This window comes from Poecilia latipinna, unplaced genomic scaffold, assembly GCF_001443285.1.
Source record: "Poecilia latipinna isolate Pla-1442-1.1 unplaced genomic scaffold, P_latipinna-1.0 Scaffold972, whole genome shotgun sequence".
Classification (NCBI taxonomy): Eukaryota; Metazoa; Chordata; class Actinopteri; order Cyprinodontiformes; family Poeciliidae; genus Poecilia; species Poecilia latipinna.
The window spans coordinates 164,887-177,492 of record NW_015113588.1 but is presented as its reverse complement, the minus strand read 5'-3'; the positions used below and the strand labels follow the sequence as shown (position 1 = coordinate 177,492).

The 12,606-nt window shown below is 43.2% G+C and overlaps 1 protein-coding gene across 1 annotated transcript in view; it reads right to left on the bottom strand.

The window, feature by feature from the left end:
* Nucleotides 1–12,606, bottom strand: part of prkdc (protein kinase, DNA-activated, catalytic subunit) — a 41,537-nt gene that overhangs the window by 22,264 nt on the left and 6,667 nt on the right. Inside the window, exons 10-40 of the mRNA XM_015050031.1 lie at nt 12,339–12,496; nt 12,065–12,211; nt 11,776–11,940; nt 11,525–11,693; nt 10,726–10,775; nt 10,504–10,611; nt 10,252–10,401; nt 10,041–10,150; nt 9,715–9,874; nt 9,534–9,620; nt 9,315–9,434; nt 8,446–8,605; nt 8,245–8,354; nt 7,439–7,526; nt 5,619–5,782; nt 5,382–5,534; nt 5,188–5,295; nt 4,882–5,108; nt 4,646–4,740; nt 4,098–4,200; nt 3,889–4,022; nt 3,567–3,797; nt 3,268–3,494; nt 2,977–3,185; nt 2,262–2,394; nt 1,731–1,889; nt 1,374–1,577; nt 988–1,176; nt 795–899; nt 536–703; nt 60–187 (exon numbers count right to left, since the gene is read on the bottom strand). Coding sequence (XP_014905517.1) covers nt 60–187; nt 536–703; nt 795–899; nt 988–1,176; nt 1,374–1,577; nt 1,731–1,889; nt 2,262–2,394; nt 2,977–3,185; nt 3,268–3,494; nt 3,567–3,797; nt 3,889–4,022; nt 4,098–4,200; nt 4,646–4,740; nt 4,882–5,108; nt 5,188–5,295; nt 5,382–5,534; nt 5,619–5,782; nt 7,439–7,526; nt 8,245–8,354; nt 8,446–8,605; nt 9,315–9,434; nt 9,534–9,620; nt 9,715–9,874; nt 10,041–10,150; nt 10,252–10,401; nt 10,504–10,611; nt 10,726–10,775; nt 11,525–11,693; nt 11,776–11,940; nt 12,065–12,211; nt 12,339–12,496 — 4,519 coding nt within the window. The remainder of the gene's footprint in view (nt 1–59; nt 188–535; nt 704–794; nt 900–987; nt 1,177–1,373; nt 1,578–1,730; nt 1,890–2,261; nt 2,395–2,976; nt 3,186–3,267; nt 3,495–3,566; nt 3,798–3,888; nt 4,023–4,097; nt 4,201–4,645; nt 4,741–4,881; nt 5,109–5,187; nt 5,296–5,381; nt 5,535–5,618; nt 5,783–7,438; nt 7,527–8,244; nt 8,355–8,445; nt 8,606–9,314; nt 9,435–9,533; nt 9,621–9,714; nt 9,875–10,040; nt 10,151–10,251; nt 10,402–10,503; nt 10,612–10,725; nt 10,776–11,524; nt 11,694–11,775; nt 11,941–12,064; nt 12,212–12,338; nt 12,497–12,606) is intronic.

The window sequence follows — 12,606 nt, the reverse complement described above, 5'->3', positions numbered from 1 at the left end:
TGTATAATCCAGCCACCTAGTGATCCACAGTTTCTCCCCCCACATTAACTCTTACTTACCTCTTTGCGATTCTTTGGAAACACGTCTGAAACTGCTCCTCCATGATGTGCTTCCCGTCCCGACACAGAACTCCAGCCATCAGTCGGAGCAGGAGAGGACTCTGGGAAAGCTCCAGGGCATCCAGCAACTAAAACATGGATGTTTACCTTTTTTATTTCCCCCCTTCTTTTGCGTTTCAGCACACTGAAATCACACTTGCATTCATAATTACAGTCGTACTTTGTAAAGTAAAAAAAAAAGGTTTGTTCAGTGATATTTGAGAAATGGAGAACAGTGTGAGCCTCATGCCAGGAAAGTAGAGAAGTAGAAACCCTGTTTTTTTAATATGATTGTCTTTGGATGAGAGAGAAATATTTGAAGGGAAAAGCATGAAAATATGAGAAACTATGCATCAAGTCGTGCATGGTCAAGAATAAGTTACAAAAATGACATTTTTTTTAAGCTTCTGTAGTTTTTCTCCAAGCTGTAACGTCACCTTCCGGACACAGTCCATGTAGTTGTTGCGGTGCAGCGAGCCCTTGGCGAACTCGTCGGACTGCATGGGGAAGTGGGAGGCGACCACGGCGTCCAGAGCTCTCTGCAGCCCAGCTAGCAGCTCGCCTTTGAGTGTTGTGAAAAACGGCAACACCAACAGGGCCTGACTCTGAAGAGGCGAGATTTCAACGATCAAACTCCCGTGTCCGTGGGCTTTAATAACCTCGCCGGGCGAAAAAGACAAGGCAAACGTGTGTTACCTTGAGATTCAGAGGCAGATTCATGTCAACCAGCAGGAGAGTGAAAGTGGAAAACACCTGCTGGAACGCTTTGTGGTCGACGTCCGAGCAAACGGAGGAGTCGATCTAAATCGGAGAAGAAGAAGATCGACGTTAGGCCAAAGTTGAACAAGTTGGCCTCTTCATCCTGGACTATTTGCTGTTTTCCTTCCACCTGCAGCAGCTTGGAGAGCAGGAGGAGAATGGCAGTTTTACTCTCTGAAGTGGACGAGGGCCCGTCCCACCAGGACTGCAGACTCATCCACCGCCTCAGAACCTCTTCCACCAGCTTCTGGCCCTGGGTTTTCCTAACAGAGCGCTCTCTGAAGCTGTGGTCCAGCATGCCGTTCAGCAGCACGCTGACCTGAAGGACACAGAGAGCCCATCACTCTACAACAACAGGGACGGCAGCAGCTGACGTACGGATGGCACAAGAAACAAACAAGCAAAAACAACAAATCTTTGCCTGCACTCTTGTGTCCCAGAGTACTTCCTGTCTAACCAAAGATTTCGCAGGAACCCCAAGCTCAAAGCCAGGCCCCTGAATCAAACATGTACTACCATGCTGGGATTCTCCGAGGAGGCCTTCATGAGGCGTGGCACGGCGGTTTCCAGATTTCTCAGCAGCTCTGTGTTGATGGTGGCCTGGAAGAGGCTGTAGAAGTACTCGCCATGGGAGAAGCTGAGGAAGTTGTGGCTGTGACCGCCTGATATTGGCACAGACAGCATGATGGTGTTCAACAGCAACTCCACCAGCTGCTCACTCTGCAGAAAACCACAAGAGCTCAAATCATTCTGATGTCATTTGAACAGGGAGGTGTAGAGTTGAATTTTTTAGTAGTCTTGTGGTCAAACAAACTGGCGTTGCTGTAACCCAACATTGCCCCACTTTTTCAGTGTCGGCTTTGAGCAACCAACCTGTTGGCTTATAGAAAAGGCGAGCTGCAGCAGTCCGTCCGCCAGTCTCCTGGTGTTGATGTCCAAGGATGGAAGCGCCTTCCTGTCTCCGCCCGGCGCTATGCCTTTATACACCGTCATCAGGAGTTTGTGGCCAAGAGAGCTGCCGTACGCCGAATCCTTCAAGAGAAACACGCAGGATCCAGGATCATTTCTATGCCTGTCGCGAAAACAAATTTTGCTGGATGATAAATTGATTTCATCGATTAATCACATTTTCTGCTTTTGAAGATCTAATTTTTTGGAAAATTAATACAGCTCCTTTTTTTCCAACCGACTTAAAATTCAGGTCAACTCACCTTAGAAGGAATGGTTGAAATAAAAGCCAGTATTTTATGCTTTTTCTTTGTTTTTACAAATGATAGAAATTAATGAAAAAAAAATATTTAAATTGAAATTTACATTTGGTTTTTTAAAGAAAATATAGATTTCTTAATAAAACAAGAAAAATACATCTTTCCGTATCTTCAGTGGAGAAGAGCCGGTCCTTACCTGGTGGTGTAGGATGGAGCTGAGGAGGCCAGCTTTGTGAATCTGCTTACAGGAAGAAAGGACCATTTCCATTTGCTCATGGTGGCTGAGAGGCCCAGAGTGGTACAGGTCTACTTCACACAGCTTCTCCACACTGTGGCGACAACAAGGGGAAACAAAAGGTTTTATTGATTAAAAGGAATCCAACATGTTTCCGATTTGGAGTGAACTGATTGCAGTTTTCTGGCCAATCACATTTATTTAAAATCCCTGACTTCATATTTCGATTTTGGCCAATCCCAATGTTTTTTGTTTTGTTTTGTTTTTTTTTGTCTGAGAAGAAGTCACTAAATATAGCAACAAACTCGCTAATTAGGAAACAATGGAGTCACTATTGGTAACCAAACTTAGTCTTCTAAGTATCAGCCGATTGCGTTCTCCCAAAATTTTGAAAATCTGGGTTAATATACCGATTTTTTCTTTGTCCATTTGAGGTTTCTGCAGGTTTCAAAAACTCAAATTTAAGACTTACTAGCTATCCAGACGTTGGCCGATACCAATTTTTCTTATCTGAAAAGTGGCTAAAGGTCCCTTGCGGAGGTAGATAAGATCGGCTTAATAAGATTTTGGGAGATTGCCGACCTTTTAAATTTACAAAAATCTGGTCAGACTTATCGGTGCACCCCTACTTTTGATCTTCTCAACAATCGCAGCATTTCATTGCAGTGGTGGAAACCTTTTACGGGAGATTTTTGTCCGCAAGCTGCTCTCGAGGCGGCCGCCGTAAGGTGAAGCCATCAGAGCCTTCAGCAACGGCACGCACACCTCTGGCAAGTTCCTCATCACCTCCACGTCGGCCATGTTGAACCCCACAGCGGATGGCTCGCACACCACCGCTGCGGTCAATTCGAAAAACACTGAGCAGAACACTTCCTGTTCCAGCAGCTGCGAACAACGTGACAAACGTCTCATTTAGAACTTCCAGAATGAACTCGACAATCCAACCTGGTGACTAAGCAAGCGGTACCTTCCAGAACTCTTGGTCTCCTTTGACGAGAATCATGGAGGCAAACTCCAGCAGGCGGACGGTGATGGTGCACTTGCTGTAGTTGTACTGGTCCACCTCTCTCGGGCTGAAGTGAGACATCCTCTCGCCAAGACCGAAACAGCTCTCTGCGGCCGCCAGTCCGCGACTCGCGAGCTCCGTCAAGAAGAAGTGTGTGGCTTTCAGGAAGCTAGATTTGTCTTTTGAGCCTTTGGAGTATCATGAAAATATCAACTAAACTGATTAAGTTCTCGTACCATAGTCACACAAACACAACCTACTGAGAATGTGCTGAGGCTTGATGATGTGCAAGCCGATGAAGGTGTTGTAGCAGTCGAGGACGGCGAGTAGTAGGTCCATCCACTGCAGGGTGGCTCGGACGCTGAAGGGGCCGGTCAGGTCCCGGAGCGTCGGCTGGGAGAGGAGGCCCCCACCCTCAAACCGGGAGATCAGGAAGTCGATGCCACGATCCTTTAGCATGCCTTCCAACCACTGGGGTGGAGATTTCTTTCCTGATTCACACAACCCACTTAAAGTCAGATGAGGTTTTTTTTTTGTTTAAGAAATTTACCGCATAAACAGTTCCAAGTCTCCCGTTCTCACCTGGGAGGAGGGGAATAAACTCATAGAGGAGCTCCATGCATTTGTGGCGACACTCCGTCTGCGGTCGGCCGCACTGCTCCAGCAGCCACAAGACCAGATCTGACAGGCACAGCTTCTCGTCAGGCGCGAACCCCCTGAGAGAGGCACGCGATGTAGTTCAACTCTAACACTTTACCTTTGTCGAAGTGGTGCGCACACAGACTACCCACCTTGGGATGCGTCTCTTTGCATTGTGCTGATTGAGACTGGGGGCTTTGTGTTTGATTATTCTCTTCAGATGGTTGATGGCATTGCAGCACTGTGGCACAGTACCTGGAGATAAAGATTATAGATCTTCTCTTACGATAATCATTTTCTTTTTATTTGGATTTTATGCCAACGTTTAAGTTATCTCAATTCACTGTTCTTTAAAAATTGTTCCGGAGACCACGTTTCCCATGTGACGGACCTTTGCTAACCATAGATTAAATATTTCTTTGGTATGTTCATATATCTCGATAAAGACTAGTCATTTTAAGCCAGTGTCGAAAGAAAGTCATGTGAAATCTCAACATTTTAGTCTATTTACTATTTACAAGGATGTTAGTCATTGTTAATGGGAAGGTGGATGGAGTTAAATTCAAGGAAATCTTTGAGAAAAACCCCTTTTGAGACTACAGAAGACTTGAGACACCTTTTTTAGGTTTGCCATCACAGAGTTTAAGGGGTGGAGCTATTTTTGGTACTGCATATATGGAGAAGATGTACTGAAATATACCCATGGATCGCTCATCCAAGTGCGCCAGAGCCAGACTTTCAACAAAAATGACGAGAACTTCGAAGACGAACTGCTCCACCAAAGAGTTTTCTTCTCTGAAGGTAAAAAAAACAAACAAAAAAGAAACAAAAACAAAAAAAAAACACTTAATATCAGACATAATACTAGTTTCTGTTTTAGATAACTGGATCAAAAAGCAATAAAACTGAAACCCTTAGCAGAACCCGGGGTCGTACCTGAACTGTCTGTAGATGCTGTTGAAAGCCAGGGCAGCGCCCAGTCTTTTAAACCCGTTGGGGTGGAGAGCCAGGCTGTAAATGCGCTTAAACAGGGACTTCATGTTGGCGGGGCTCTTCTCCTGCTGCTTGGGCGTGGTCTGTTTGATCGACCACTTGACGAACTCTTCGATGCATCGCCCGCAGAAGTCTCTGAGGGTGCTGTCGGTCGGGTCAATCACGCCGTCCTAAACGTGAGCTCGGTTAGGACGCTGCACATAAAACCAGCTGGAGGAAAAACTTCAAAATCCCCAACGCGTCACTCACCAAAATGGCCTCCAGAACGGCCACCGTGTCTTGGCTCTCGAACTTCTTGTTGTTGGTGAACCAGTGAATCAGCTGCATGACCAGCGGTTCAAAGAGTTGCCTGGTTACCTGCAGAACAGATCAGAAACTCTAAATCAAAATGGTTAAATTCAACATGTACACAACTACATTTGTTTCCACTTGAAAACATGTACCTGGTCTACGTCGCAGGCCAGACGGAGCAACACAGGAAACAGCTTTTTGTGCAACTTGTACATAGGAGGAAGTCTGTTCTCCCCTTCCACCATCTGAGCGCTCTTCCCAACCATGTAGACCACCAAGCTGTGGAGCAGCTCGCAGGCTGCCACCTGGAAAGGCAAATGAGACGTCGGTGAAGATCTGTTTCTCTGAAAGCATTTGGAGCGTCGTCTATCTGGTGAGTGAAGGCGCACTTTGGTCTGTCTGTCGCTTGTGGACAGAGCCAGTTCGCTGATGCGCGGCAGAAAGGGATCCAGGTAGATCACGGGCTTCATGTCGGAGAATGGCACGGCAAAGCTGAGTCTTTTCTCCGAATCCCAGGCAACAAATTTCTTCATCATTTCTTCCGATGAGACCACTGCAAGCCAAAACGAGGAAAATACAGCATCCTTCACATTTAGTGGCACCTAAAACTGAATAAATCTTTAATTGCAACGGCCCATTACATAACACTAAAGAACTGTAAACATACAAACAAATAAAAAAAAAGTCCAGCCTTCCAGCAGGAAATGTGTGCTTTTCTGAAAACAAAGATTCAACACTTTTTATAAAACTTCAACTTTCTCCAGACTTAAGTGTTGCTCCTTTTGGTGTATTCTTATGAACATTATTTAACATTATTTCTCAATCGGTTAGTCTTTAAATAGGGAACCTGCAAAAGCTACAAACTGTGAAGACGTTTTTGGTGGGTGGAAGCAGGAATTTATTGAATTATTTATGATTTATCATAAAAAAATATATATTTTTGTAGGCCTGTCACAATACATTTTGCTGGACATAAAATTGCCCCAGTAATTATTGCGGTAAACGATAATATCATTATTTTGAGACCACTTTCAAGCAATATATTAACAATGGCATAATTATGCAATTCGCTCCCTCAATGCCAGTAATGACCGGAAGATATTTCAAATATCCAAAATAAAAACACAACAATCAAAAACAATAAATAAAACATAAATAAAAATTACTTACAACCGAAACCATAAATAAATTGATGATGTCTCTGTAAATCAAATTTCCCTTCAAAAATATTAGTACCGTATTTTCCGCACAATAAGGCGCACTGGATTATAAGGCGCACCTTCAATGAATGGCCTATTTTAAAACTTTTTTCATATATAAGGCGCACCGCATTACAAGGCGCATAAAATAGACATTACAGTAGAGGCTGGAGTTACATTATGCATCCACTAGATGGAGCTCCACTAAACAGAATGTCAACAAAACAGTCCGACTCTGGTCAGGGAGAGCCTTCCTCAACTGGGCTGGGGCGTGGGCGGACGATGGTCACCCTTCTCCGTTCACGCAGAGCATGTTCGTGGAGAACGTGGTGCTACATGACCTGCAGACGACCTGATTATAGACTGTCAGTCAAACTTTATTAATAAACCAGCGTTCTGACAACTTTTTCTTCTACGGGCGAAAATGAAGTCTGCGGCTGCTAACCGTAGTTGCTAGACCTGTTGTGGCTCAATATTGGTCCAATTATAAGGCGCACCACATTATAAAGCGCACTGTCGGCTTTTGAGGAAATTGAAGGTTTTTAGGTGCGCCTTATAGTGCGGAAAATACGGTAATATATAATTTTTTTAAATTACAACCTTCATAAAATATTATGATTAAAGTCCAAATTGCCCGCTGCTAGGTGGAAGCATGAAAAGAAGGAAAAAAGTGAAGGAGGATGGGAATATAACTGGCTGCATGATGTACAAATACATGGATACGTAAATGGATGAACAAAAAAGTGAACGGAAAGAAGAATAGATTATAAATGGATGGGTGATCACAGCTTTTAGTGAATGGGAATAAAGTAAGGAAATACAATTATTTTCCATGATCTTTGTTCATGATTTTTCAGACTAAGATAAAAGATGGAGCTTTTCATCACCAAACATTTAAGCTAGGTTTGGTGTAAAACAAAGGATTCCTTAGCATCTCATAATGAAAGCATCCATTTCTTCACCGTTGGGCTGAATCCCTTTAAATTTACATCTGGTGTTCAAATCTTTACCCGTCACAAGGTTCCTGTTTAGCTTTCCTCCCAGGTGGCCGAGCAACTTCACCACCCTGACCCTTAGCATGACGAGAGGAGCGTCTTCCTGTGCAGAGAAAACAATTAAAAAACGCTGGGTTATGAGTTTTAAGAATTTATTTTGTTTCAATAAATTCTTGTTGAATTTCGCTAAATAGAAGTGGTGGATTTCACCTGCTTTATCAAAATATAATGTATCGGTTTGTTTAGATGACGATACGATGTTTGCCGATAATATGATTTCAGTTCAATTTAATTAAATCTGTGATCGATATGAGGCGATACAGCACAATCAGGTCAATCTAACAATATATTAAACTTTAAATGACTTAGGTTTTTTATTTATGTTTTGCACCGATGTAACTGGATAGCAAGGTGTCCTCCAGAAAACATGCGGAGTCCAGTGCTACTGCAGTCATTCATGTGGCAGCCCGTCGTGTTTGTTTTTGCTACATTTTTTTTTAAGTTGACAAGAAATTTGAATATATCACTTGATAATTATGTATTATTGAAAGATTGGAAGATTAATACCTGAGCACCAGCTATAAAGTCTGAAAAGAATGGAAACATTAAAAAAAAACTTAAATAAATAAGCAATGCTTAGCCTGGTGGGGGCACAAGTAAAGCCTGGTGGCCCGCCAGGCTTCTAATACACTGGGGGAAACCCTGGATAGATAATCATTTAATTGATAGAGGACTATAGATTTACAAATCTATATATATATTGTTACCTCTAATGAATAGTTTGTGATTTTCCTTAGCAAAAGAAATAACTTGGGTCCTACCATGGAAAGCTGGTTGGATTTCTTGAGGAGCCTCGTCATCACTCTGCTGTATCCTTTGTCCCGTCTTGAAGACATTGAGGACATCACTTCCCAGTTGCTCTCATCTTTGTCTGAAGCAAAAAGAATCGGATTTAAATCTTCTGCACCTAGTGAAGTGAAAACAAAAGCCAGAAGACTCCCGATCCCTCCGAAGCTTCTTACCACTGGAGGAGGTGGTCTTCAGGTATCCATCCAGGAGGGGCAGGATGTCGGCGTAGCACGGCTGCATGGTGTCCGGTGGGAGGCAGAAGGACCAGTCCTCCAGAGCGTCCAAGGCTGCATTCGCCAGAGGAATGTGACTTAGACCCAACCTTAGAGCCGTCTGGAACCGAACAGAAAGTCTTTAACGATCTTTGTAAGCTAACTAAACTTTTTGAGCGATTCATGAAAACTCACCTATGATTCTATAGCTGTTTTCACATTAAATGTTAAATAAAAAAGTAAGCCAAATGTACAACTTTCAAACATTTTGGTTGCTGCGTTCCCACAAACTCTGGCTTATTCTTATTTACTTGTATACAATTGTTTTTATAGCATTGAATAATTACGAGTAATTATTAACATGCTTGTAATTCAAGGTTTGTGTTTAGAGTTGTCAAAAAATATGAGGAATGAAGAAAAAGTAAAAGTCAAGATAATATAAAACACCATTTAAATAAACTGAAATGAAATGAAGAAAACCAAAAAATAAACAAGAAATAAAAAAAGCAAGACAAAAACAGAAAAAAGCAACTTTAAATTAAGTGAGATGAAACAAAAAATACTAATTAAACAAATGAAAAGCAAAACAAAAAAAACAACAACAAAAAACAAACAAACAAAGCAAAACTAAATGAAGCTATATATTTAAAGCAAAAAAGTACACTTAACGATGTTTTGAATTTGGACAGAAAACTCTGGGAGTGTGCCAAAATGGTTTTAAATTCTCAGGATAAATGAGGTTTAGCTGCATTTTCATCACCAGATCTCCTAAACCCCAGTAACATCACGAAGCAGAAGAAATTTCAGAACCCTCCGCCCCCTGCCCGTACCTCCAGGGCTGGACAGTAGGCCTTCATGTCCAGAGCAACAATGTTGTGGTGCAGAGAGAGGACAAAGGTCAAGCAGGAAGCCAGCAGCTCATCCTTGTACTGCTTCATTCGGACACACACCTGGAAAGAAACATGTGCGTGATTAAATGTTAGGAAATGGCCCCTCAAACAAACAAACAAACAAACAAACAAAAAAAGTGTTCCAAAACGAGAAAATACCTCTTTCCCAAACTTTGAGAAGAGAGCAAAGCAAGCACTTCTGACTGTGTCATCCTGAGTAGACGCAGAACTTCTCACTCCCACACCCTGATCAAAAGAAGATTTTATTTATTGTAAATTAAGGCCTACATTTTAGAAGCGTACTTAAAAAAATTCAAAAGTTAAACAAAGGAAAAATGACCTGGTAGTACTTGATCCTCTTGGCGATTTTCATGGCGACCGACAGCAGCTTGTAGAAGCCGCTGACGAGTGGATTTCGTATGGAGTGCAGGATCAGTTCGTGGCTCAGGGGATACATCCAGGACTGGAAGTTCTCCACGTGCGTGTTCAGCAGCAGCTCGCTGCAGAGAAGAACAACACTAAAGCCTTCATCCTGTATTGGATACCTACAACCGTTCTGTATTTAAACGCTTTAATAAAGTAATGTTTATGTAATCAAAGCTAAGTGGAAAATAATGCACACGGCTGGTGGGTTGACAAAAATTGGGTTTGATCTCGTTTCTGTACCTGCAGAAGTCGACCAGGTTGATAAAAGCAGTGAAGTCTTTGATCTTATTGGGCAACAGGTTCGCCGTTGGGTCTGAAGAGGGAAGGACGTGGGCTGCATCGTCGGGGGCCTAACCAACACAAAGACAAATCCAGGGATTACAATCAGAATCATCGGGCGAGGGGGAGTTTTGAGTATTACTGATGCAGATGCACAAAGAGCGGCCGTCACCTCCTCTCCTGTTGCTATTTTCTGCACCGATAAGTCCAACTTTTCCACGATGCGCAGAATTGACTTGACCAACTCGTCGTAGAGAAGGCGGCTCAAGGAGCCCAGAGCCGCGTTCTGACTCAGGAAAGCTCCGTCTAGAAATCCCGAATCCTACAGGAAGTGAAATGACGCCAAACACGATGACGGTGGAAAAGAAGGCCAAACAGACACATTTCACCTCTGGAAGATAATTAAATTAAAACAAAACTCCACCTTCAGCTGATCGCAGTCCAAAAGCCCCTTATAGAGCGGGAGGTAATTGGCACTGGCAGGAACTTTCCATTTTCCAGTCCGAACTTCCGCGGACTCAGAGGAACTGTCCTAAGAAGAGAAACAGAAAAAAAAAAGCCTCTTTCGTTTTTGCGGTAAGATTAAAAAGAGCGACTGCCACATTCAGTAATTCTGTGTGAACCACATGTAAACAGCATGACTGACCTCAGATAGCGTGATGGGTTTTGAACAGACTCGAATCAAACCCTGGTGCACTGAAAAAAAAAAAGAAGCAAGGCTGAACATTGACTTCTGTCCAAAAACACAGACGTACAGAAACAATAAGCTTCAAGTTTGAATTTATCTGTACAAACATTCATTCTAAACGGAGAGTCAAAATGCATCAGTATCACCAGAGTCAGATTGCTGCGATGTTGAATGAAGAAAAAAAGACCAAAACAAATAATTTCAAAACTTTGACATGCATTACTGCTCACTTCAGAAGTGGCGTTTCATAAAAGGTACAGTAGATGGAAAATAAGAACGGTCCCAGCCGGAACGCCGAAGACTCTAACCATTCAACCAGATCGACAAAACAAAAGGCTTCACCAGAGCAACAGAAACATTTTTGAAATGACCTAGTCAGAGTCCAGAATGAAATCTGACGTAAATCTGTTTGGTTTCCTGACAAGAGCAGTGGACAAGAAACTTCCTCCCAGTCTGAAAGACTTAGACATAGATGTAGAAGTACACTTAAACTTACATATTTATGTATGGATGGATATATGGTTAATTGGTCAATAGATGGATGGTTAATTAGTCAATGGATAGATGATTAACTCGTGAAAGGCTGGACAGTTAATTGGTTGTTGGATGGACGGTTAACTGGTCAATGGTTGGTTGGATAACTGGTGATGAACGGATCAATATAACACAATAGGAGATTAACAGATCGTCCATCCTAATCCCACCCACCGTTCAAGACGTCAGCCATTGGATCCAAGTGTTTTGCGGCTCCACCTACCCACTGAGCTGATAAAACTCCACAGCACTGGTCCTTTGGAGGCCACGGCCACAAAGACCTTCAGGATGGACCTGCTGCAGGCAAACTGCATCCTCTCGCTGTACTGAGGGAAGGTGTCAATCTGCACCACCAGGAGGCGCTCCAGCAGTGGGGTATACACCTCTGGAATCTGTACACACAAAGGAGTTGCTACAGTACATTAGCACAACCTTCTCCCTCTGACTTACTGCGCAGTGTCCTCATGTCTCTACCTTGTCCAGATGAATAAGGACACTGGCTATGGAGTCCAGGAAGCTGGGCAGCTGGTAGAAGCTGTCATCTTCCCCGTCAGACTCGGTCAGATACATCTGCTTGCAGCGCTGAATTAACTCCGTGTACATCAGGTCCACGTCTTGGGGGCACACCTTTTTGCACGGCTGCGCAAATAAAAGACAAACAGGATAAACTAAGAGCGAGAACACACACAGTAGTAAATCGTATTTATTGCGGTTTCATGAGAAAAGCAGCTGATTGGGCATTTAAAGGCTGCGATTAACATACAGCTGCAAAGAAGCCATATCCACGTATGGCGATGGACAGCTCCTTGTGCGTCGATTCCATGGTTTTAATGATGCCGCAAAACTTCTGCATGAAGAACTTCAGCTTGCTTTTGTGCTCTTCAATGTTGTCCGCCACTAACAGGGCAACCTGGGAGAAAAGTCAGCAGCAGCAGCAGCACAGGTCTTCAGGTAAATGAATCAATAAATAAGTGCACACGTGTAATAACATCATAAGCAGATGAATGGGGTTAGGATTGGAGTTTTTGTTTTCCAACCTGTTTGAGGAAGGCTTCGAGCGCGCTGTAGCTCGTCTTCTTCATCTCGCCGTTGATGTGTCCGCAGAGCTTACACATGGTCTCGAACAGAGCCCTGTAGTGGTCCATGAGGCAGCCGCTGAACTGGGACGCATGTCTGGCAAACAACCGCAGCCCGGCTGTCGAAAGAAAGACACACTTTTATTCTAACTTAATAATCTTTAAACACTGTTAGGTGTAATGGCGTATTAGACCCACCGTAGATTAAACTGTAGCTCCAAAAAAAAAA